At 42.2% G+C, this 26,292-nt stretch overlaps 1 protein-coding gene across 1 annotated transcript; it reads right to left on the reverse strand.

The window, feature by feature from the left end:
• Positions 1 to 1,207: 1,207 nt before the first annotated feature.
• Positions 1,208 to 26,222, reverse strand: LOC311101273 (periostin-like). The gene is made up of 23 exons (XM_084142404.1): positions 26,061 to 26,222; positions 25,414 to 25,512; positions 17,791 to 17,855; positions 17,181 to 17,338; positions 16,745 to 16,909; positions 16,308 to 16,454; positions 15,909 to 16,050; positions 12,432 to 12,644; positions 11,795 to 11,929; positions 10,175 to 10,323; positions 9,506 to 9,642; positions 8,721 to 8,851; positions 8,318 to 8,448; positions 6,496 to 6,598; positions 5,719 to 5,786; positions 5,245 to 5,290; positions 5,093 to 5,125; positions 3,743 to 3,837; positions 3,529 to 3,625; positions 3,121 to 3,183; positions 2,719 to 2,805; positions 2,503 to 2,541; positions 1,208 to 1,989 (listed from the first exon to the last, which is right to left on the reverse strand). Exons 1-23 carry the CDS (start codon positions 26,177 to 26,179, stop codon positions 1,946 to 1,948), a joined length of 2,466 nt encoding a protein of 821 aa, XP_083998530.1. The 5' UTR covers positions 26,180 to 26,222; the 3' UTR covers positions 1,208 to 1,945.
• Positions 26,223 to 26,292: the final 70 nt, after the last annotated feature.

Here is a 26,292-nt window from a genome sequence, read left to right on the forward strand (position 1 = left end):
GAGTCCGATTTTGGGGGGTCTCTAAATAATGCTAATTTACCATTCTCCTATTTGTTTAAAATGCTATTTGTACTGCTACAGTGGTAAATATGAAAATAAAAGCTTATTCCAAATTAAACTAATACCCCCACCTCTGTGTCATGGTTTAAAAAAAAGTCCCATGTGTCTGTACTTCGCGGGACAGTCTCCTATCTTAGCCCCTTTTTAGGTGTCCCAACTTTTCTTTCTACAAAAAAAGTCTAGAAGAGTGTACACCCAATGACAATCGTCAAATGTCATTACACTTTTTGGTGTTTAGGAACAGATGTCTATTTCCATTCATCGAATGGTGTGAAGAACCCTTAAAGTCTGACATTCAAGGGTCTCTATTTTTTTGACTGGACCTCCAATGTGTTCACAAACTTGCATGACATTTTTTTATGGACCTAATAGTAAAGACGTCATTTAACGGTATTTTTTATTTATTACCTTTTCATTTGGCATGACCACAACCAGTCATGATGTTTTCATCTTATTGTCAAACAAATCACTTCCAAAAGTAGGCTACCTGCGCATGTTTGTCCACTCCAAAACAGTTCCAGCATCCAAACAGTGCACAGTGATTTGTTTGACAATAAGATTAAAACATCATGATTGGTTGTGTTCATGCCAAATTAAAAGGTAATAATAAAAATTGTACTGTTAAATTACATGTCTTTACTATAAGGCCCATAAAAAAATGTAATGCATGCATAAGTGCGTGCACACATAGGAGGTCCAGTCCAAAAAATAGACACCTCTGAATGTCACGGTATAATTCACACGCTGATATTTGACATTTGCTTTAGATTTGACTTCATTCTCACTTTATGAGTTTCTCTTTAGAGGAGCTAGGTTAAAGTGTTACAATTGACACATTTAAAAAGGACACACAGATTGACATTTGTAGCATTGTCAGACTCTTTTATAGATTTTAGGAGATCTAAAAAACAGACAACCCCTTTCCCTCCTCAAACAACTAGAGTTATACTAAGAAAATTGAATTCATTAAGTAGGCAGGGACCAGTAGACACTGACACAAATTCGATTTGGTTATCATACATCTTCTCATCAAATTGGGTAAATGTGATTCTAAAATGTAACTTGGCTTGAATTCCTTATAGCAATGAACTACTAAAAAGTTTTCCCAACTAAAGGTTTTTCTCCTGGCGAATGATACACTTCATATCCAAGAATATACTTTATTGAAAAAGGTTTGAAAACTGCAGTAAAAAAAATCTATTGAGAGAATATGTGAAAAGTTAAGTTTGTCAGAATGTTGCACATTTGAAAAAATCTAAAAGTAAAGACAAGATCAATATCTGAATGGTTAGCTAGGTAGAATAACAGACAGTCAGACAGAAAGGCAGAAAGAGAGAGAAAACACACGACTGTGACATTCAAGTCAGATCAGAGCTGAAATTACATCTGGTAGAAAAATATAAACATTTGCAGAAATTAAGTAACACTAAGAAAATAGCAATCACATTTTTATTTGTATTTCTTTTATTTTTATGTGAGCACCACAAACTTGATATAAAGCAGAGGTAAATTACAAAATCTTCCCAAAAATCATGTTGTATCACCTCAACCAATGATCAAGGCTTCCAATAGCTTGGTTTCAAATATTATTTTGCTACCCCTGGCTAGCTTCTAATCTTTCATCTCTAATATACCCCCAAAACCCCCAAATATGCATACACTATTTACATATATTGATGGCTTTTAGTTATCTTTAGATACATGCACCAATGATTTGTGTTTTGTTTAGCAAATGGATTTACTGGTCTCACTAAGTTCAAGTTCTGTATGTCTACATGCACATCATTTGGAGTGTAGTGCTTGTATGGGAGACCGTTCATTGACATTATCTCTGTTGTTCCTCTCTGGTTGCTGGTGCATCTTCAGTCACCTCGTCTGTCCATGTTCATGCTCTTTGTTCCTCTGGTCTGACTCTCCTTCTGGAACCAGCTAGGAACAGAGACAACAGAAAGATCATCATACACTCAAAATCATAGAAATAAAGTTCCTAGAATGAACATTCCAAATCAAATCAAATTGTATTTGCCACATGCGCCGAATACAACAGGTGTAGACCTTACAGTGAAATGCTTACTTACAAGCCCTTAACCAACAATGCAGTAAAAAAATAAAAGGAAGTGTTAAGTATAAAATAGATAAGTAAAAAATAAAATGTGCAAATAATTAAAGAGCAGCAGTAAAACAAAATAACAGTAGGGAGGCTATATACAGGGGTACCGGTACAGAGTCAATGTGCAGGGGCACAGGTTAGTCGAGGTAATTAAGGTAATGTGTACATGTGGGTAGAGTTAATCATTCCCATTCAAGTCAATGTTCAATGATAGGTGGTCATTCTATGTCTATGGTCTCAAATCACAGATCCTCAATGATGACATTACCCATCATTTGAATCCCCCAACACGGTCTAACATTATGTTATGTTATCAAGGAATCATGTTTTACCTGGAATTCTCCTGCCAGTTACTCGTTTTGGGTTTCCCTCTGTGAAGACAAATTTAAACCTCAGTCATTATAGAACCTTTAAGAACCCAAATGTTGGTCACTACAGAACCTTAAAGAACATAAACCTTAGTCATTATAGAACCCTACAGAACCCAAACCTCATTCACAACAGAAACCACATCTTAATCATGAATGGGGTTTAGATGTGTCTCTTACCTTGGATGAACTTGGTGATTTTTTCAGAGTCCATGTCGAGCATTGAGGGGTTTCCCTCGATGGTGGAGATATGGAAGGAGTCAGCACCTACAGGACGGAGACAGGGATGTTACTGTATATGTCACAGATGGGACTACTATGTATCCTGACGAAACAAGCAATTCTATTGGGCAATTGACTAATACTGCTGACTATGCCAAATATCACAGGGTGGAAATGTGACAGTTAGTTTGAATCCTGTTTGTCAGTCTCTGCTTCACACTATCTGCTAAACACAGATTCTAACAGAACCTGTCACATGTCCACCCAGTGACATGCATATACGTGATTTTCAACGAAACATTGTATTATATCTTCTATATTAAGTTATCTATCTACGACCAGAGGGGTGATGTTACTGACCTTCCAGCTCGATGTTGGAGATACCACTGCTGGAGCCACTGTTGCTGGCCAAGTACTGAGGACCTGTGGATGACATCATATTGAAACTACATCAGTCTTCACATAGAAACATAATGTTTTCACAGAGGGGCAGCTGTAGGAGTCATGAGGTGGGTGACGTACAGTAGAGGGCATTCAGTACAACACACTCACATCTGTAGACCTGTGTCTCACCTCAGCAACCCAAACACACCCTTCTTTGTTTCATATAGTGCATCAATACACTATATAGCAACTATAGACCAAAACAGGCATAGCATACAGTAGCCTACAATACGTTTATTTTACTAGATGTTACTATGTACCCAGAGTTCTTCAGACCTCATGGACAAGAGTCAAGAAAGACCTGTGTGTCTGTGAGGTGCATACCTGGGACCACTCTGGTAACTTTGGTGACCTTGGGCTCTCCCTCGATGACTCTAGTGACCTTGGTGAACTTTGGCTTGCCTTCAATGACTCTGGTCACCTAATAATCATAATCATGTATTAGATTTATATAATGCTTTTCCCGATGCTCAAAGTGATTTGGTGGGTACATGGATGGATACAACTGTTGAAACATGGGTTGTTGCATTGGTGTTACCTTGGTGATGGTAGGCTCTCCCTCAATCACCCTTGTCACCTTGGTGATGGTAGGTTCCCTTTCGATAACCCTAGTAACATGGGTCACATCAGGAACTTTAGAAAGAGAGAGAGGACAACAAGTTTAACAACTGGAATAAACAACAACAAAAGTATAATTGAAGAACATGAAGTTTAAAGGGCACACTAGTAAGATCTGAAGGTTCGAATGAACTTAGAAACTCTAGACTCCATGAACTACAGACATGTAGTATGTCAGTGGCTCCTCTACTCCTTGATTAACAGAGATGATAGTTTATAGGTTTTATCATATTAGACTGAATGGCAACATTTCACTGGCTCTAAAATGATTCATATGACTGGAATATATTACATAATCAAAGGACTTGCTTTGCGGATACTTTCCAGGTAGAGGCTTTCTCCAAGACATCAGTTTTCCCAAATATCTCTTTCAGAATCTTGACTGGAGATAATTGCATAAACAGTAACGACGTCAGGAATTAACCACACAAATCAAAGGTCAGGATTAAGCCCAATAAAGAACGGTTATTTTACCCAGAACAGATAAAACCTTCCCAGGTGTCTGCTACTATGGCAAGTCTTCTATTGTTGCTGTCTGTACTGTAAATATCTGAACAGCCATAATAGTTCTTCCTCTTGGACATGGGTCATGAATCTCATTGAAGGCCAAGATCCTCCCTATCTGAACTGTGCCAACTATTCTATCAACTCTTGTAGCACAATGTTTAAGTCTTTCCAAGACTAAATGTGATATCATGTAAAATGATATACACTGAGTGTACAAAACATTACATGACATAGACTAACCAGGTGAATCCAGGTGAAACCTATGATCCCTTACTGATGTCACTTGTTAAATCCACTTCAATCAGTGTCGATGAAGGGGAGGAGACAGGTTAAAAAAGCATTTTTAAGCCTTGAGGCAATTGAGACATGGATTGTGTATGTGTGCCATTCAGGGGGTGAATGGGCAAGACAAAATATGGTATGGTAGGAGGTGCCAGGTGCACCAGTTTGAGTGTGTCAAGTAATGAATTGCTGCTGGGTTTTTCACGCTCAACAGTTTCCCATGTGTATTAATGGTCCACCACCCAAAGGACATCCAGCCAACTTGATATAACTGAGGGAAGCATTGGAGTCACCATGGGCCAGCATCCTTGTTGAACGCTTTTTACACCTTGTAGAGTTCATACACCGACGAATTGAGGCTGTTCTGAGGGCAAAAGGGGGTGCAACTCAATATTAGGAAGGTGTTCCTAATGTTTTGTACTACACAAAGCTAAGATTTATGCATGAAGGATGTTGCTTCGATCCTTTAACTGTAACTTACCTGACTCAATGACGCGTGTGATGGTCATCCTCTCTGAAGGAAACAGAAGACACACAGCAGTTAGTCACTGGACAACAACAAAGTTACAAATAGTTGCAATGCAAAAAGGTACAGCGGAAATCTAAGGCTTGGACTGATATAGTTGTACTCACTCATGAATGTGAGGGGAATTTCCTTATAGCTGTACCCTGACACGAACTGTGAATGAATAGAAAGAAGGATTAGAGGCTGTAAACCATATTATTATAGGTCTGTGTACACATCGTTCTGCTCAACTCCAATGCAGAGGGCAACAATGACCTTCAGATGCACTGCCTGGGATTTGTGAAGACAGGAGAAATATCTGCCTCTATTATGTGGTGGGTACTGTATTTGTTCAAGGCTTTACATGACGTCTTGTCATCTTAAGGTAATTTTTTAACAAACACTTAGATGTTAATCTCATCTTGTTAGCTCAGGGTTCTCTAACATTTTAGTCATATTCCGAATCATAAGAACCTGTCTGGCCTTGTTCAGTACTGTAAGTAACGCTGTGGTTACGATAGTCATGTGGGTGCGGCCTACTGTCCTGGTTCATTATATGGGCGTGGTCTGTTCCTTTATGTGGGTGTGGCCTGGTACAGTACCTTGATCTCCATGTACTTGATGAGTCTTCTCAGCAGCCCCAGCAGGTCAGAGTTTCCAGCAGGCAGCTCTACAGGACAATAAAGTACAGAGTGTTAGACATGCTGGTAACACTTTATACTAGGGTACATACAGCACAGCACAGTACAGCGTGTTACACATACTGGTAACAATTTACAATAGGGTACATAAAGGTTACTGCTAAAATAAAGGAAACACTTGAGTAAATGAGGGATACAAGGTATATTGAAAGCAGGTGCTTCCACACAGGTGTGGTTCCTGAGTTAATTAAGCAATTAACATACCATCATGCTTAGGGTAATGTATAAAAATGCAGGGCAGGCCATTATTTTGGCCAATATTTTGGCTACCATGGCTATGCGCCCATAGGATGACAATGCCCCTATCCACAGGGCATGAGTGCTCACTGAATGATTTGATGAGCATGAAAACAATGTAAACCATATGCCATGGTCTACATGGCATAAAACCATGTTCGGGCTCGTGTTGGCCTAACGCCCTATTAAGACACTTTATGTTGGCGTGTCCTTTATTTTGGCAGTTACCTCTACATACAGGTAACACTTTACATTAGCGTACATACAGCATAGCACAGCACAGGGTGTTAAACGTACCATTTAGCACTGCTAAATATATATAATATATAAATACATTATTCCCTGCACAGTGCGTCTCTCAACACATGACAATGTAATCAGGGTATAATCCGTTTCTCCAACAGAGGAGCTGGCAGTCAGAAAGGTTTGAGTCAGTCTTACCTCCTGGGTAGAGGAGGGTTTTGACAAAGTGAATGACTCCATTAGTGGCCATGATATCGTGTTTAGGGACCTCAATAGTGTTCACTCTGATTGTGTTGTTAGCCTGGAGGAGAGGAGTAGAGAGGATTAAGATAGAAACACTGATGGATGATTACAGACAAGACAACCACAATGAGATGAGTTATGAGTACCATCTGGTAATGTGCCATATGTTTCTCAATTAGGTTGGCGTTGACTACGTTATATACAGAACACTTGCAACAGTCAGTGTTGTGGAGTAGTGAACTACATGTAGTTCAACTAGTAGCTTAACTACATTTTGCAGTAACTTGGTGGTAGTTAAACTAAATTCAAATCTAGGTAGTGGTTTCAGTAGTTAATTACTTTTTTGCCTTGTAGCGGTGAAGCTAACTACTGGAACTACACACTAATTTTTTGTAGGCAAGAGCTGCCTAATTCTCACTTGAAACATTGCTTTTGTGTTTAATAGGCTAAATTAAACATGCTGTTAACACATGACCCCAAAGTGATATGTTCTTGCAATGTGTAGTCTATGACATTTCAGATTTACAAACTGTATGATCATGTATCACAAAGTAGTTTGGATATAGTGAACTACTTTTTCAAAGTAACTTTAGTTAAGTAAACTATATTTTTTAAGGGTAGATTTAGTGTAGCTTAACTTCTTCCAGTGTAAAGTAATTGGTAGCAGTGGAATGCAACTGTCTGTTGTAATCTAAACTAAATCATGAATAGTCTGCACTACAAACATCCAGGGACCTCACATTTTTTTTATTTGATTTTTATTTTTTATTTTTATTATCTTAGAATATGACCCTAAGGACATTGCTGTAATAAAACTTAAAAGCTAATAATAAAATTAACCCAAAGTTAAAACAGTAAATATCAAAGGTCGATGCAAGCATTTGTGAAAGTCTTGTCAGCATGTCAGCCCCTCTCCAGGTTCGGGGTCTCCCACACCAGGGTCCAGACAGGGCCTGGCGTATCGTGGGAGGAAGGAGAGGGGAAGCAGCGCGCCGAGGTCCAGACCAGACCAGGGGCGCAACAGGGAGGTGGAGAGTGAGAGGTCGTCAAACCCCGAGCAGGATCCGCCTCCGAGGCGGAATGCCCACCCGGCCCCTACCCTGTTATGTTCATGTTGTGCGGTCGGAGTTTGGGGGGGGGGGGGGGTACTGTCACGCCCTGACTCAGGGGACGCTTATATGTTGAGTCAGGGTGTGTATATTCCTTGTTGTGCTTTGTCTATGTTGTCGTTCTAGTATGTGTGGATCTATGTTGGCCGGTGTGGTTCCCAATCAGAGGCAGCTGTCGCTCGTTGTCTCTGATTGGGGACCATACATAAGCAGCCTATTGGCACGGTCTAGTTGTGGGATCTTGTTCCTTGTAAGGTATGTTGTGTGTGCTACCTTGGACTTCACGGTTCGTTTCGTTTATTGTTTTGTCGAGTGTTTATTAAGCTAAAATAAACATGTATGCATATCACGCTGCGCCTTGGTCTGACCCGTCCTTCAACGAACGTGACAGAACTGTTATATATGTGTTCCAATAAGTTATAGTTAGCCATAATTCCTAGTTTAAACATTTATTTACATTGTTGATGACAAAGGATTGCGGATGTTGGTAATACTGAGTGGATCTGGATGAGAGGCTCTTGATTCACTGTAAAAACATTGCACAATCTGTTCAGGATCTGTGTGATAATTGCTTGGTTTTGTTCCAGCTTTTCATACAACGTACATTGGAAAATGCCATGATTTCTTATATTTACAGCCTTGTTGAGTGTTGAAAGGTTTCGACTCACATGCAGCACTCGGAGGTTGTTGCCCTGCAGAGACTTGAGGAGGTTGGTCACCCCAGTCTCCAGACCTCCGCCGATAAACACTCCGTTACTGAAGTGGTAGAGCAGGATGGTCCGCAGGGCGTTCATATTACCTAGCCAGGACAGACAGGACTTTAGACGGAGGACTATGGTACCATAGTAGGTATCGTACATACAACTACTAACTCTAAGTCTTTTGGATGTTCCTTTGACATTACAACCTTTAGGAGATAGCTAGTAGCTATGGTAGCTATGGTTAAGGTCAGCAGTTTTTCCTGACCATCATGATGTGGCCTGACAAGAAAAACCTCTGGCTATGAGAGACTGAGACAGACTAAGAAGGATGGAGAGAGTGACAGAGAGATGGAGAGAGAGATGAACTAACCTTTGAGCAGAGCCAGGTCGCTGTCCCTGACGCCAGCGAAGGCCTCATCACTGGGAGCGAACAGAGTGTATTCTCCTTCCTGTTTGAGCAGGTCAGTCAGACCAGCCGTCTCCATCAGTGACAGGAAGATCCTGCAACCAACACAAGATGAAGGAAACAGTTACCTGGCACTCATGACGACCACTGAGGGTAGATACTGTATAACCGGTGCCAGTGTGATAGCTTAGCATATAGCGCTGCATCCCTAAACTTGCCTCTGACTGGGCTTGCTTGACCAGGGTTCTCTACCTCGCCAACACACATAACCGCCCGCTTGACAACTTACAAACCGATTGAGCTATAGAAAAGGATCCTCTTCAGTGATGAGATCATTTGTATTATTTAGATAATAAGATAATTGCAAGAGGTGTACATGATTTGGAAATAAGTTGGCCCACTGGTCTGTATAAACTATTTTCCCAGCTTGCTCCCAGGTCTGTATGAATATGATTGAACTCTGTCTGACTAGTGAACTCTCTCTGACTCTCTGGCTATTGGGTTGGCTAAAGAACATCCTTTCTCGAATAGGGGGTGAGACAAGGTTGTCCAACAATGTTTAATATACAGTATATTCATGAATTGGCCACAAAATCGGAACAATCCCTTGACCTAAATCCTTCCACTAGTCTGGTCTCAGATCTGTATGAGCTTGAGCTAACTTCTCTGACTATTTCATTTGCTGCAGCACATACAGATCTGGGACCAGGCTAAAGCTCACACAGTCTATATGTGCCCAAGCAGCTTACTTGAATCCTCCGTTGTCAGTGAGGATCTGGAACATGGTGGTCTCAGCTGGCTTCATCAGAGTCCTCATCAGGTGGAGGGCTCCGTTACTGCCCTCCTTGCTGCCTCGCACCAGGCAGGAGTTCTCTATGCACACCGCCTACAGGACAGGTTAAATAACCACTTTAGTTGTTGAAAATGGTTTTTCTGGGTTTTATCCTGATAATGTAACTCTAGTCCTAATACTAGCAGAATTATTACATATTTGGGCATTTTGGTATGCTAGCATAAGCACCTAACTAGTTAGCTAGCCAGATAGTTAGCTAGCTAGGCTAATTGGTTCTCCAGTCACCTAACTTCTGTTTTGAGCATCTTTAAAACTGAAATTTGAGTTGGAACATCTGCTGAAGTCGCTCTTTATAAGGCATGGAAATGAACAGTCTGCTAGCTACTGAATTAACAGCCTCTTAGTCCAGTCCAGTAGATAGCCAAGTGAAATTGATATGTGTTGTATGGCAGACAGCCATTGTGTTTGACCAGCTGTTCAGAGAGATGGACTCCCACACACACACACACATGCACGCACGCACACACACACCCACATACACACACACAGTCGTGTACTCCCACAAACTCTCACTCTCACACACATACACACACACAGACACACTCACACTCACACACAGACTCACTGTGCGGTAGATGAAGACTCTGAGGAACTTCCCGCCGATGGTCTCCAGGCGCTGTCCATTGTACAGCTGTCCCAGAGTGATCTTTTCCTTCAGGATGTGGTTCTCCAAAATCACCTTCAGAAAGCTCTGGTCAATGGCCATCACCTCATCTGGAGGATGAGATATTTCATATAGATACATTGTAAGAGACCAAAAGATTACATTCAATCTGTTTTTAAACAATAACTTTTCAGAAACTAGCCCCAATTCTGCAAAAATGTTGATATTAAGTTTTCCCAGTATGCAGACAATAGAAAGTTAGATTGTGAAAGTATTGTCATATGAGTCATAATATAGGCTAATGATGCAGTCTGGTGGTCTAGTCAGTCATTGTAAAATGTAAACCTTATTTTCCAGGAAATCTCCAGAAGTCTGTAACCTCCCTATAGACAGATTGATCAGCCACAACGTAACAGTGTCTGCGTCCCAATGGCTCCTTATTCCCATAGGGCTCTGGTCAAAAGTAGTGCACTATAAAGGGAATAGGGTGCCATTTGGGACACAGATAGTTACTGTTCCAGTCTGCATTACCCTGGTCTGAGCTGTCTGAGATACAGAGCTGTTCTGTACTGTACGTCGACAATGGACAAATTATGTAGGGTCTAAATCAGAGAACAATTTAGTGGAGGAATTTACAAGCTCAACGCCATAACACAGCTTTTAAACCCTGGGGGATTATTTTATTTCCTGCAGCATGCAGCAGGCTAGTGTATCAAACTGCTGATTAATATACTTTGGTTCAGTTTATCACATGTGCATTACAAATGTTGGATTAAGGTAGGAGATATCTCTCCCCACGTCTTGTGAGGTCTAAAATGTTCCTATACAGGTGTGTGTGTGTAGTGGTAATTATGTATTCTTAGGGTTTGCATGGCAAAAAGCTCCAGCTATGAATCATTCCAGCACTCTTCCCTCAGGAGACCCGTATACAGTATGTCTAGTATATTGCTTACTAGTGAGTCAGCATGACAGCAAGACTAATGTCAGTTTGGACCTCTGTGTGCATTACCCACCTGCTGAGAGGAAAGAAAGAGAAAGAAGGAGAGGAGTGATAAAGTAGTGACAGAGTAGCTAGAGAGAGGAAGAGGGGGACAGAGAGAGGAGCTAGAGAGAGGAAACGGGAGAGGGAAAGACAGAGAGAGGAGCAAGAAAGGAAAAAGTTCAGGACGTTCAAGAGTGTGTAGGGGAACGAGGGATGTGTTACAGAGAGAATTGAGCGGGCCATGATGTGTACACACCAGTGAAGACAGAATTGAGCAGGGCCAGTACACTCTTAGAAAAAAGGGTTCCAAAATAGTTATTCGGCTGTCCCAATAGGAGAACCTTTTTTGGTTCCAGGTAGAACCCTTTTGGGATCCATGTAGAACCTTCTGTGGAAATGGTTCTTCATGGAACCCAAAAGGGTTCTACCTGGAACCAAAAGGTTTCTACCAGGAATCAAAAACGGTTCTTCAACGTGTTCTCCTATGGGGACAGCCGAAGAAGTCTTTAAGGTTCTAGATAGCACCTTTTTTTCTAAGAGTGTAGTGTGTACTCACAAGTGAAGACAGAATTGAGCGGGGCCAGTGGTATATTACTCACCAGTGAAGACAGAATTGAGCGGGGCCAGAAGTGTGTATTCTGCCTCGGCTGACATGGCTGCAGACAGACCCAGCTCTGACACCATGTCACTGAAGGTGGACTGGGAAGGGGTGAGCAGCTCCATCACCTGCTTAGCTTAGAGGACACAGACAGTACCATTAAAAGCTTCTCTACCACTGAAAGATCAACACTTCTACACTTATTCAGAGTTTTGATTTGATCTTAGTCTTGCTGTCATTATGTCATTGTTTCTGTTTGCCTATGTGTATGGATGTAGCTCAGTTGGTAGAGCATGGCGTTTGCAACGCCAGGGTTGTGGGTTCGATTCCCACAGGGGGCTAGTATGAAAAAAATTAAAATCATAATAATAATGTATTCACTAACTGTAAGTCGCTCTGGATAAGAGCGTCTGCTAAATGACGTAAATGTAAAATGTAAATGTATACTAGTGTAACAGCAAAGGGAGCTCTAAATAAAGGTGTTGTGTATTTCGTGAAACAGTTCATTCCATTTACATTCCAACAAACCAATGCCAAAACACAAACACATACATATTCTGAGATGTGTGTTACAGCTCTGTAATGAAAGCACTATACAAATTACATGTATTATTATAAGATGAGATGGGGAAGCTAACCTGAGTCAGGCATGAGGACCTCATCAATGAGGTGGATGACTCCGTTGGTGGTGACAATGTCTTTCTTCAGCACCATCTTGATGCCGTTGACTGTCAGGCTGTCCCCGTCACAGCCAATCTCGATGTTGTGGCCTTCCAGGGTCTCAAAGGTCTGGCCGGACATGATGCCCTCTGAACACTGGACAGAGTTCAGCATGTGAAAGTTCAGCAGGGCTGGAGGGAGAGGAGAGGAGAGGATAAAAGTGTCAATCAGCCCCACAAACTCAGATACTCCTATATATACCGTTATTGATTAACAGCATTTTGTTATCGTTTGGTTTACTACATTACGGACATGACTGGCCCAGCATCCCGAGAAAAGCGATATGTGTTTGAATTCATATACTGTACTAGCAAGGCATCATTTTAATCCTAAGTAACGTTATAAAAAAATCATCAAAATCCATCAGTTTATGCTAGGCCGCCGATGTCGGCCTTCCGCATCTGCGGTGGATGTTGGCCGAGGTACAGCAGTGTTTGTCAGACCATGAGACATGCCGAACATTTTTATTTTCACGAAAACGGCAACTCAGTGGCCTTGTGGTTAGAGTATCCGACCCTGAGATTGGAAGGTTGTGAGTTCAATCCCTGGCTGAGTCATACCAAAGACTGTACAAATGGGACCTGATGCGTCTCCCCTTGGCACTCAGCATGAAGGAGATAGATTGGGGGTAAGGCCCTGTGATAGACTAGCGTCCTGTCCAGGGGGTGTACTTGTACATCAAGCTGCCTCACGCTACAGAATCAGGAGATAGGCTCCAGCCCTATGAGCCATTCCGGCTCGCTCGTGCAAGGCTACTTACTTACTCACGAAAACGTCCCACAAGGACTCGTCTGAAGTAGGTAATGCTGATGTGGCAACTTCTGTCTGTAGCATCTGAACCGTTTGGGCTTCAAACTAATATGACCCCACTGTGGAAAGGGGAGACGAACACAATGGTGTTCTCCATTTGCTCTAAAAAACCCACAAGTTTCACGGGGCTCGTCTGAAGGTGAATTATGGAGGTAGTTTTGTGCCAACACAAATAAGGGGTTAAATATGTGTCCATAAAAACAAAAATATACAACAACACTTCAAAACCGTATTCTTTATGATTTATTTTTTGACTGTCTTTTTTGCCATTTATGAATGAATGTGTTATTCAACGTTTCTACCAGATGGTCACAACTAAATAACTAGTGTAGATAGCAACATTATAATTAAATCACAACGGATTCATTTTTGAATGTAACAGTTGCCTGTTAGCTGTCGAGAGTCGGTGGAGTAGCTAGCTAGCTATTTTGTGCTAAATGGCGATGCTAACCATTTAGCTAACGTTAGCTAGGAAGCGAACTGGCACTGGAAGTATGGGATAAAGAGTGAATAAAAATAATTATTAATCATCTTGCTAGATAGCTAGCTTGGTAAAGCATTTAGTGTTGTGGACATTGTGCTGCACTTACCACCCCATTCGTTTCATATGAAGTGTGTGTGACTGCATGGCTCAGTTAGCAAGCTAAAGTTATCTAGCTAGCTAATGAGCAGGTGCACTTTATCAAACTGAACCTAACAAAACAATCCTTCTTCACGCACAAAACTCCTTACCTAGAGGTAAAAGATGTAAAGACTTGCGATAGAAAAAAATTACACTAAAAGGGCATTATCATAATTTTCACAATTTCATAGCATTATTCCAATCTCATAGTGTGGAAATTAGTTTTATTAGGTACACCACCCTGTTCACGAAAATGGTTTGCTTCTACAGACAGTGAGTCATGTGGCCGCGGCTTGCTATATAAAGCAGGCAGACAGGCATCGAAGCATTCAGTTGCATTCAGTTACTGTTCACATGAACGTTAGAATGGGCAAAACGAGTGACCTAAGTGACTTTGAGCGTGGTATCTCAGAAACGGCCTAGGGTTTACCGAGAATGGTGCGGCAAATAATGGCGCAGTACAACAGTGGTGTGAAGAACAGCATCTCCTTGTCACCGATGGGCTATTGCAGCAGCCGACCACACTGGGTTCCACTCTTATCTGCTAAAATCAAGAAGAAGCAGCTCCAGTGGGCACGCAATCACCAACACTGGACAATTGAGGAGTGGAAAAAATCGCCTGGTCCGACAAATCCCGGTTCCTGTTGCGTCATGCTGATGCCAGTCAGGAACAAGCAATTTTTCGGTTACCTGCCCAATGCTCTTAATGCTTAATGCTCTTAACCACTTAACAACTAGGGGGGTCCGACCAGGTACTAGATGTGTGTACCTAATAAACTGGTCACTGAGTGTATATAAAACACAGGAAAAACACTTTTTTGACTGCACTGGGACTTTAAGTGCTCAACTTTTGACCAGATCCCTATTGGCCCTGGTCAAAAGTAGTGCACTAAATAGGGAATTGAGTGCCATTTGAGACGCAACCTATGAAATTCAGGAGACCTGGAGATCCCTTAGATCCCTTGGGTCCTGGTGTTGGGAGACAATTGAGTGCAGGGTGATTCATGACTGTTTTACTGCCCTGTTTGATTCTGTTTTACTGTGTGTTGGGAGACAATTGAGTGCAGGGTGATTCATGACTGTTTTACTGCCCTGTTTGATTCTGTTTTACTGTGTGTGAAGTGGTGTGATCTCACAGCTCAGGGAGGTTTTAGGACTAATATTAGGGATCATCACACCGCTGCCAACCCTCCTAATGCTCTGAACCTTCTGAACCTTTCCAGTCCCAACCCTCTGACCAGGGTGTGTCCCAAAATGGCACCCTATTCCCTTTATAGTGCACTACTGTTGACCATAGCCGTATGAATGACGTAGGGAATAGGGTGCACAGCCTTTGGGACACAGGCAGAGCCAGCTGCTTCCTGCTTCCTGCCCTGTGGTGTTTAGCACCGTATGAACGATACCTCTTTGGAAATGTTTTGGAACAAGTGAGAGTGTTTTATTATTGTGTGCCACCCAGACATAAATTATAGAGTGACAGTAAATGTTTAGATCTTAAATGTGTCAAATTATCAAAAAGCTTCACCATATGAAGGTGTATGTCTGAATAGCCATTATTTCGTAGGCCATATTTGATCCAGCATCTGAAACTAGAGCTCTTTTCTTTTTCATTACTCACTTACACAACTGTGGTGAACGCTCAGTTTGCCAACTGTCTGAAAATTTCAAATCCACAGCTCAGACTGTAACTAGTTGGCTCCATCTGTTTTGAGTAGGAAAAAGTGCTTACATGTAAAAACTCTGTGGTTACTCAGCCCTGCAAACATGGCGAGCGGGAACCATTGAGTTACTTTTCCTGCACCTTCATCTCATTAAACACGGATATGGCCTGAGTTTGGAGATCTATATAAAGTCTCTGTGTCTCCCCTTTAAAGTACTCTCCTGTGAGTTGCTCTCTGTATTTATAGATGGCATTCCAGAGAGGTCATGAAGCTCTGAAGCCTGGCCCAGCGGTTTGGTTTACCTTGGAGGACACCCTTGTCACCCATCAGTCGTTGCAGTACGTCCGAGTCCAGCTTGGCGAAGGCATCGTTGGTGGGGGCGAACAGGGTGTACTGGCCAGGCTGTCCCAGCTTGTCCAGCAGGCCTGAGGCCAGAGCCACCTCCTGTAGGGAGAGAACACATCATATCCTCCATCATATGCTCCATTAATACTGTGTGAATAGATACATCGAAAAGAATAAAAAAGACGAGAAGGGGAAAGGAGACAAGAGGAGAAGGATATAGAAGAAAAAGATAGGAAAGGAAAGGTAGGAAAGGAAAGGTAGGAAAAAAAGTGAAAGGAATTGAAATTAAAGGGAAAAAAGAGAAGAGAAGAGACATGACGTGAAGAGAGGAGAACAGAAGAAACGAAAAGACTTACACTGAGAGTGGTGAGGTCATCATCAACCTCGATGACATCCTGGATGGTGTTGCCCACGGCAGTGATGACACGGTCGAGGACGTGCACCACTCCGTTGGTGGCAACCTGGTTGCCATGGATAATCCTGGCACAGTTCACCGTCACAATCTTCATACATAACAACACACCACGTAGGACATGCACAGCACAGTCAGTATCTACACAACACACAACAGTATACCGTCCGTAGCTCTCCAATGTTCACACAACACAGCCTTCAACAAATACCTGCACACAATAAAGCTTTAGCTTTCCATGATGTCAACTTTCCTATCTCATGGCATGGAAACTATCGGATTTCCAATACATTTCATGGGCGCTGGTCAAAATTAGTGTACTACATAGTAGGTTGCCATTTGGGAAAAGATGATGTTGTGTAGATCTAGTAGGATGCTCACCCCGTTGGAGTAGTGGTTGATGTAGAGTCCCAGGTCATTGTACATGGAGGTGACCACCAGGCCATTCTTCAGGTCTTTGGTCTGCAGGCGTTTGTTAGCCATGTGGTAGTGCAGGGCGTTGTACAGCTCAATGTTCACGTTGCTCACCAACGCACTACGCACTTCCTGTTAAATAAATGCAGAATAGAAAGGCTTAAGATAACATAAATACTTAACATAAAGTGATGACATATACTTACAGCAACTGACTGCAGGGTTCAGGTCAATCAACCACACATTCTGGTGTTTTATGTTGTAGCTCTTTTAAATGGTCACATTACAAGCACTGAATGGTTTTGGTTTTGGAATAGTCACTACTATCGCTGATGTGTTCAACTGATTGACTGAATTACCTGGAATTTTCCAGCTGTAAGAGATTATACTTATCCTAACTTACCCGATCTAACAAGTTCCAGGCATCATTGCTGGGAGCGAAGAAGGTGTATGACCCAGATCCCTCTATCTCCTCCCTCAGCTTGGAGATGTGAGAGTATTCCTGGGTGGAGATGGCCTTGACCAGGCCCAAGGTACCATACACATTGTCTATAGGGGCCACTTTGGAACAGGGAAGAGAAGGTACCATAATGACTACATCCCCGTATATACCGGGAGTGATCCCAAATGGCATCCTATACCCTATATAGTGTACTACTTTTGACCAGAGCCCTAAAGTAGTGCAGTACATATGGAATAGGGTGCCATTTGGGACGTACACAAGTCTCATTAAAACAGCTCTAACAACTCTAAAGAACCCCAAAGACAGCCGGACGACACTAAAAGGAAACATGCATGGGTAGGATGATGTACCAACTGAATCTTTATGTTGGTGTGGCGTTGTGACTAGTGAATTTAATGAGAAAATGCAATACCCCTTGATATGTCTTTGTTTAACCTCTTGTTTAAGCTTTGAAGTACACTATAACATTAAGTGCACTTCAAACTTGAGTACACTGCGTATCCTGTACCCTATGACATTACATACACTGTAACCGACTGTAGCTACATACCTGCAGGGCATCCTTTCATTCCTTCCAGCTTCATGTAACCTGGACAGCACTCATACAGCACCGTCCTACAGACAGAGACACAGACATGCCATGTTTAGGGACAGATCACTCATACAGCACCATCCTACAGACGTAGAGACACAGACTTGCCATGTTTAGGGACAGATCACTCATACAGCACCATCCTACAGACATAGAGACACAGACATGCCATGTTGAGGGACAAATCACTCATACAGCACCGTCCTACAGACAACACACAGAGACCAAGTTTAGAGACAGAGACAACACATGTACACGTCACATTTTAGAGATGGAGACAACACACAGAGACACATCATAAACAGAACTGTCCAACAGATAACACAGGGACACACACGTTAGAGACAGAGAGGAGGGAGAGATGGAGACATCCCACACAGATCACGCTTTAGAGACAGAGACGACACACAGACAAAGACAGACGGACAGGTCACGAGCTAGAGACAGAGACATACCCTATCCTTTGAATATTCAGAGTCAGTGTACAAAAACAGTAATTACCACATCCCATGTAATTACAGTGTTCTAGAACGTCTTTCAGTACAACAGAGCACATCGTATATTTACTCTGGAGTTCATCCTAGTATATTTCAGCTGAATCATCACTAATGTCTGTACTGAAAGGCTATTTCATGCTCCTGTGTGTGTGTGTGTGTGTGTGTGTGTGTGTGTGTGTGTGTGTGTGTGTGTGTGTGTGTGTGTGTGTGTGTGTGTGTGTGTGTTGTGTTCAATTTTTTTCCCATGGTCCTCATTATCTTTTTTATTAACTATAAGGACATGTGGTCCCAGGGCCCAGGCCAGCAAGCCTCCTGGGTAATGCTACCACATTGTATAGATACATAAACTATGTCTGCCTCCCGAATGGCACCCTATTCCATATATAATGCACTTTGTAGGGAATAGGGTGCCATTTACCAAGGACCCTGCCCCTTTGAAGTTAAATATTTAGTCTAGCCCTCTACTCCATGATTCAGCCTTGGTTAACCTCTAAGACATTATGTTTTGGGTCTTGAAATTGCGCATTGCAATCAAATCCGTAAGCAGTCGGAAACCTCGGATAGGAAATTGTATCACAAACTGTTGAATGGGCTTTGTGGAAACTGTAGCTCATTAGAAATGACTTGGGGGGGGGGGAATCATGGGAGGAAATGGCACTGTAATCTTTAATCTAAATCAAACAGCTTTTAACAGCAGTCGTAATCATAGAGACACAAAAACAGAACAGGTCTCATTAGGTTTTGAGTGGCTCTTTAATTAAACTCCATGACATTATAACCCAGCTAACAACAAGCATTCCCACAACTTTAGAGAACGTTCCTTTAAGAGTCTCATTGGGTCATTAACTAACATTTAAATAGGAATGTTCCCATGTTATGCAAGGAATGTTTCTAAGAGACCATTTCCTTTACCCCGTTGCTGCCCTCCGGCGCTCTGACTCACCGGTCTACTAAGCCACCGGTCTGAGCGCACCACCTTGGCAACACAGGAATGGAAAACCAATGCACCCGAATCACCTCCAGCGCAACTGCACCTCATCATCTCATCCCCAGCACTATATAGCCCTGGACTGTTCAGTCATTGTTGTGTGTAATTGTTAGCGTCGTGTCGTTTACGCGCTCCATGTTATTCTCTCTCATTGTTAAGTAAACCTTTACCTTGTTCATTCCTGTGTCTGCGTCCTGCCTCTTCGTATCCTCAGTACTCGTCACACTTGGTATGTTTGGGGGGACATTTGGGGTGAGGTTGATGGAATATTCTCCTAACCCACAGAAAACTGGACACGTGAATGTTCTTGCAACGTTCCCATAAAACGTGTCTAGAACATTAATATCTTATATTCTGAGAACACGGCAACCATTTTCTGTGTATGTTTGGTGGGACGTTGACGGAACATTCTCCTAACCCAAAAAAAAACTGGACACATGAATGTTCTTGCAACGTCCAATGAATCGTGTCTAGAACATTAATATTGTACATTCTGAGAACATGGTAACCACGTTATGGGTATTTTCTCGTAGCTCTAATGCCAAAACATGCAAAAAATGTTCTCAGAAGGTTTTTGCTAACATAGATAGAATGTTCCCCTAACTAATGGAAAACTGGACACTCAAACATTATGGGAACATTACGGGTAACATTACAAAACCCTTTTCTCTCCCTAGAATTGTTAGCTGGGAAACTGTTTAATATCATCATGTATCTGTATGACACCTCTGCAGTACACATGAAATGTATCAAAGACTGATGCTTTCAGACTTGGGCTGCGTCCCAAAAGGCACCCTATTCCCTTCATAGTGCATTACTTTTGACCTGAGCCCTATGGGAATAATGGAAATATGGGCCCTGGTCAAAAGTGGTGCACTATAAAGGGAATAGGGAGCCAAATGGGACACATACCATGTCTCCTTATGACACCTCTGCACATGGACTGTAATAAAGCCAGATGTTTTGTAATCTCGTCCACACAGACTGCAGCTGTTAGCTATATAAAGGGCCTAACCCTGTAGATCATGTCTGAGCGTTTGTGTGCATGCGTGTGTGTGTGTGTGTGTGAGAGAGTGTCTGTGTGTGTGTTTATGCGCGTTTCTGAGCTTGAGTGAGAGTTACAGTACAGTGAAAGTCTGATTTATCCACTCTGAGAAACCCCAGAGGCCCCGTGACTACTCTTCATCTCTCTCTTTAGCTGTAATCAGCTCCTATATAGGTATTAAAACTGTAAACAGTACAACGAAGTTGTCAGAGTTAAATAAATAAATTATAAGCAGAGCCCTTCCAGCTCCGTTGTTTTAATAGACAAAAACCATAGAAGGACACTATTTGAGTCTTAAATGGCATCCTACTCTATATATAGTGCACTACTTTTGACCAGAGCCCTATGGGCACTGATCAAAGTAGTGCACTATAAAGGGAAAAGGGTGCCATTTGGGACACAGACTAGAACCAGCTAGCTAGTCCATTTCATAATCCCACACCTCATAAACCATGACATGACTCGTTAAAGCAGAACAATGATGCTTCCATTTGTGCAGAGCCAGAGGTATTGTTGAGAGAGGAGAATTTACAGACCTTGCTTTATGATATATCAGTAAATGCCACAGGGTGTATTCCACTGTTTAAGAAGAAGAAATGACTAAAATGTCAAATGTAAGTAAGCCTTTTCTGAGCCAGAGGCAGACGTGAGGCAGCTTGATGTACAAGTACACCCCTTGACAGCACGCTATTCCACTGTTTTCGGCTGCAGAAATTCTAAACAGTACAACAAACCAGCAAATGCTGAATATACAAATAACGATACATGAAGTAGGCTATAGTAGGAGATAGATGTCCAGCTTGATGTTGACCAGACCTTACATGGTTGTGAAACTGAAATCTCTGTGGGTTACAGATCACTGGAGAAAGCTTTATGCTGTATGAACCCTCCCACTGGTTGAAATCAACATTGTTTCAAAGTTATTTTAACAAAATTAGACGTTGAATTGACGTCTGTGCCCAGTGAGCTCACCCTGCATGATGCTGAACCTAGATAACTCACTAACTCATGTCTGAATGATGGTAGTTGGGAGTTTAGTTTCTTTTCTCCAGAGTAATGGTTTTTGAGTAATGGTTGCACAGTCTGTGGTGGCTTGGAACTTAAGTCCAGCTGTGCGTCTTCATCAGCGGTCCCCCTGGGACGCCTGCAAACCAGAAAAACATTTCCACATGTTCTCCATGTTCCAGTGGTAGCTGGGTCCATAATAGGACAATACAGCCTTGTCTAAATCAAGAGTTTGAGTGGAGAGAGAGGGGGTCGAGGGCAGGATGGAGTGAGGTTTACAGTGGCTTGTATCCTTCATAGCGACAGACGATGAGGCTACAGTGTGGTGGGGTGTTCAGGTCTGTCATCCACGGCTCATCTCTCACACACACATGCACGCAAATGCTCACACACAGAGCAGACAGAAACAGAGCAGATCAAGGCCTGCTGTACGATGAGAAGGGCTACGTCCCAAATGGCACCATATTTTCTATATAATGCACCACTTTAACCAGGGCCCATATCTTACCCTACCAGGTCCGGAGCCTGCTGGTTTTCTCTTCTACCTGATTATTAATTGCATCCACCTGGTGTCCCAGGTCTAAATCACTCCCTGATTAGAGGGCAACTATGAAAAAACGATGAAACTGGCTTTGAGGTTCAGAGTTGAGATTGAGGGAATAGGGTGCCAATAGGGATGCAGATGAGGAGAGAAGAGATCATGGCTCATGGCTCATGGCTGACTGCCATAGTTGTCTTCTTTGGAACTTAGCCCCTGGAAACACAGAGAAGAGGAGGAGTGGGGAGATGAGCCAGGCATGAGATCACACATGCCCTGATGAGGCACAGTCAGCAAAACCATCTCCACTCTCCCACGCACATACAGGAGAACCAAGACTCCCTCTGGCCTGGCCCCGGGGTTGGAAACTTCCCTCTGTCTGGTCAGCAGCTCTACTTTATACTGGAGATCTCTGTATGTCAGCCAGCCAAACCAACACTACTGTAGTATTGGCATGTGGTCAATGGAGAAAACTGTGCTGTTTCCAATAAACACATCATTACTAATGATGTAGCCTATCATTATGAGCAGGACCAGTTGTTTTTGTAGTTTTCTGTGGTTTTTTTCTATGGGTCAATTCTTCAATTCTTAAAATGGGTCAATTATGGGGCAGTTTAAGGGGACAGTCAATGACCCCAACCATAGAAGCAAACACATTAACCATTACGCCAAGGGGTTTGGACCCATTGGTGTAACGGTTAAGGTTTTGGTTTGACAGTCGCTGGACCCGGGTTCGACAAAGCCTATTATTTGGGAGGGAATTCTATTTGTAGATCAGTGATTCTGCACATCACTTTGCTCAAGCCGATCCTCTCCAACAGACTCAGAAGTTGTTAGGGGCAGTTTAAGGGGAGAATCGATGAAACCAACCATGGAAATATGTTGTAGCGAATTCGGGGGGTAGCCCCAACCGGGAATCGAACCCAGATCTAGAGACGGTTTCATTGACTCTCCCCTTAAACTGCTCTGAATGTACCTATTTTTAGCTACCACTTCTGAGGTGTGGAGGTTTTAAAAAAAGTAATAATTTTTAAAAAAATTACAATGTTCTGTGCACCCTGATGGTGGTGCCTTGGCATGGATACTGTGGTTTGATTGATTGCATAAAAAGAATAGACAGACAAACAATCCAAGAATTCCTCATCAACATAGATCACATTATTTGGCTGTGTGTCAGTGTTCTTAGTTGCAGAGCATACCTGGAATAGAACAATCCTCAGCATCCAAGAGCATAGCTACATAGAACACTTCTCAGCATCCAAGAGCATAGAACACTATTCAGCATACACAAACATAGAACACTATTTAGCGTCCAAGAACATAGAACACTACTCAGCATCCAGGAGCATAGCTAGCATATAACACTACTCATGATCCAGGAGCATAGAACACTACTCAGGATCCCGGAGAATAGAACACTACTCAGCATCCAAGAGCATAGCTAGCATAGAACACTATTACGACTCAGCATCTAAGAGTGTAAGTGCATCACCATGCAACACAACCCAGCAGCAGTGTCCATGCTGTCAAACTGATGATAGGGAACAAGGATGTGGCCTGAGTCCAGCATGGATCAGAAAGTCAATAAGAGAGCTGGAACCATGGGAAATATTCTGTTATTTGATTTGATTTATTTTTTGGTAAAACAATCCATACAGTTTAAAACAATTGAAAAGTAGAAATAAATCCTAGGTTACACATGAAAGTACATTGGAAATGCACTTTTTTCCAATGTGGTCCTCGAAATACTATGTGGTTGTACTGAGTGTCTGTTTCGTGTGAGCAGCAGCACCATGTGAGCAGCAGCACCATGTGAGCAGCAGCACCATGTGAGCAGCAGCACCATGTGAGCAGCAGCACTATGTGAGCAGCACTATGTGGGAAACCTCTCTGTACTATGTGGGCTCTGTCCTCTCTGTCTGTACTCAGAGAGTTTCCACTGTTTCAACCTCCAACCAGTAAATATGGCTGACACATTACTGCCCTATCAGAGCCAGGAACCAGCGGTGCACCACTGTGGCGTCCCTACGGCGACCACGCTCACCATACCATAATAACCATCATAACCATAGTAAGAGTTATAATCTTAAATCTTGTTCCTTTGACGTTCATTACTAAACCCTCTGAACTCCTCTCCTTCAGAGTAGTCTTTGTTCCCCAACATACACTGGATGAAGAGAGGGTATTTGATGGTCTGTCATCCTCCTAGATTAATCTTGAGTGCTGTTCATTTTTATGTTAATTAAACCTATCCTTCTTAACTACTCTCCCTCTCAAGTTCAAGTTCAGGCATAGTTCCATTAAAGGTCTCTTTGTTTCTCAACATGGATGAAGATGAGAGGGTATTTGATGGTAGGTCATCCTCCTACATTAAACATTCCTCCGATGTTAGTGACGAAATGAGTCAAAGATAACACAGACCTTTGTTATCTTCCCTAAAACCCCCGTTGCGTCCCAAATGGCACCCTATTCCCTATATAGTGTACTACTTTTGGCTCTGGTCAAAAATAGTGCACTATATAGGGAATTGGGTGCCATTTGGGACATATCTTCAAACTTCCTGACTGGTTCTAAAGGGTGATTGTACATCTACACACATACTCGTTTAAACCGTACCATAACACTTACCCCGTATAACATTTACATCTACGTCATTTAGCAGACGTTCTTATCCAGAGCGACTTACAAATTGGTGCATTCAACAGTATATAACCCGTACCATAACACATACCCCGTAAAACCCGTACCATAACACATACCCCGTTTAACCCGTACCATAACACATACCCCGTATAACCCGTACCATAACACATACCCCGTATAACCCGTACCATAACACATACCCCGTAAAACCCGTACCATAACACATAACCCGTATAATCCGTACCATATTGAACTCTGGAACTGATTCAAAGCCTCACGAAAGGCACATAAATCTGTTACACTGACTTCCAAGTGAGGGAATGTTACCCCTCGCTGTGACCCCACTCTCTGAGGGTGTCTCAGGGGGAGTTGGGATATGCAAAAAAACACATTTCCAATTCACACATGCATATTAATACACACTTACTTGTACATGTGTGAAAAAGGACAAAATTATAAGCACCCACTTAATTATTATTGTTATTATTAAGCTCTGCTCCGAGGTTCTGTGGTCCATATGAGTTTCCATGGCACTAGGGATCATCCTGTGTCCATTTGGACATTTCTGTGTGGCACATGGGACTACATCATTCCTTGGTCCATGCCTGTGTCCCTAATAGCACCCTATTCCTTGTATAGTGCACTACTTTTGACCAGAAGCCTATGACCCCCTATGGACTCTGGTCAAATGTAGTGCACTATATAGGTAATACAGTGCCATTTGGGACACATCCTCTGTGGTCCTTACAGAGGTCCCTATCAAAGCTCTGACCCTAAACCTAGCAGTGTCATTTTATTCATATTTGAACCGAGAGGAAAGGATGTGTCCAGGAGGAGCCTAAAAAAAGAACTAAACGTCACTTACGCTTTCTTTCCACAGATGGCCCCTTGATACCAATTACGACACGTGCTGAAGTACTTCTTCTTAGTCCCCATGACCTGCTGCAGAGCGCACACGTTGGGTCTAACGGTCGCCAGGGAAACAGAGGAGACAGATGGTTAAATGAACACAGTTGAAATAGCTACAGTGTTCTGCATGCAGTGTAACGTGTAATAAATACTGTAGTTCTGTTTGATCTCTTATCGTTATTTCACATTCACAGTTGTTTCAGTTTTTTCAATTTGGTAATATTTGCTTTCGTAAAAATGTATCTGACATAGCAAGTTCTTTACATTAGCTCTTAAATGTAGTTTAGTGAACTTTAAAGCATGATCAATATATCAATTATGAAATAATCATATTCAGAATTAAAGTCTCTGATAGAATTTGTTTCCGTAAATTATCATAAAAGCAGAAAAAGAGTAGTGTTTCAACTCAGCAAAAGTTTGGATTAAAAACAGCTTTTGCATTACACTTTTGTAGAGAATGTGTATACATCAGCATAAATCAGTGAATGCAGAGCAAGTCTTTCAGATAATAATAATAATAATAACAATAATAACAATAATAACACCAATAATAATAACAATACTACTACTAATGATAATAACAGTTACAAATAATAAACGTACCCCTCTTTTCTTGCCCTGACTTTACTGTGGTAGACTATCTTATCATAGGAAGAGGAGTCCGCCACGTCAAAGTTAGACAGGACAAACACAGCAAAGAGAGCTGCAAACAGGATCTTCATGATGATATCCCAGGAAGCTCCTCCAGATACACAGAAACACTGAGAAATGGGAGCAGGCTGGGGAGAGGGAGCTTATATAGTAGGAGAGACTCACTAGGCTGGCTGGTTGAGGA

Source organism: Coregonus lavaretus (assembly GCF_964263955.1).
Source record: "Coregonus lavaretus genome assembly, chromosome: 26".
In the NCBI taxonomy this organism is placed as follows: domain Eukaryota; kingdom Metazoa; phylum Chordata; class Actinopteri; order Salmoniformes; family Salmonidae; genus Coregonus; species Coregonus lavaretus.

Coding starts and splice junctions, on each gene's coding strand:
- LOC311101273 (XM_084142404.1), bottom strand. CDS start 26,179: ATGAAGATCCTGTTTGCAGCTCTCTTTGCTGTGTTTGTCCTGTCTAAC. Junction 17,856..25,413: donor GCCATCTGTGGAAAGAAAGC/GTAAGTGACGTT, acceptor CTCTGTCTGTAG/GACGGTGCTGTATGAGTGCT. Junction 16,910..17,180: donor CCTGGAACTTGTTAGATCGG/GTAAGTTAGGAT, acceptor TTTATTTAACAG/GAAGTGCGTAGTGCGTTGGT.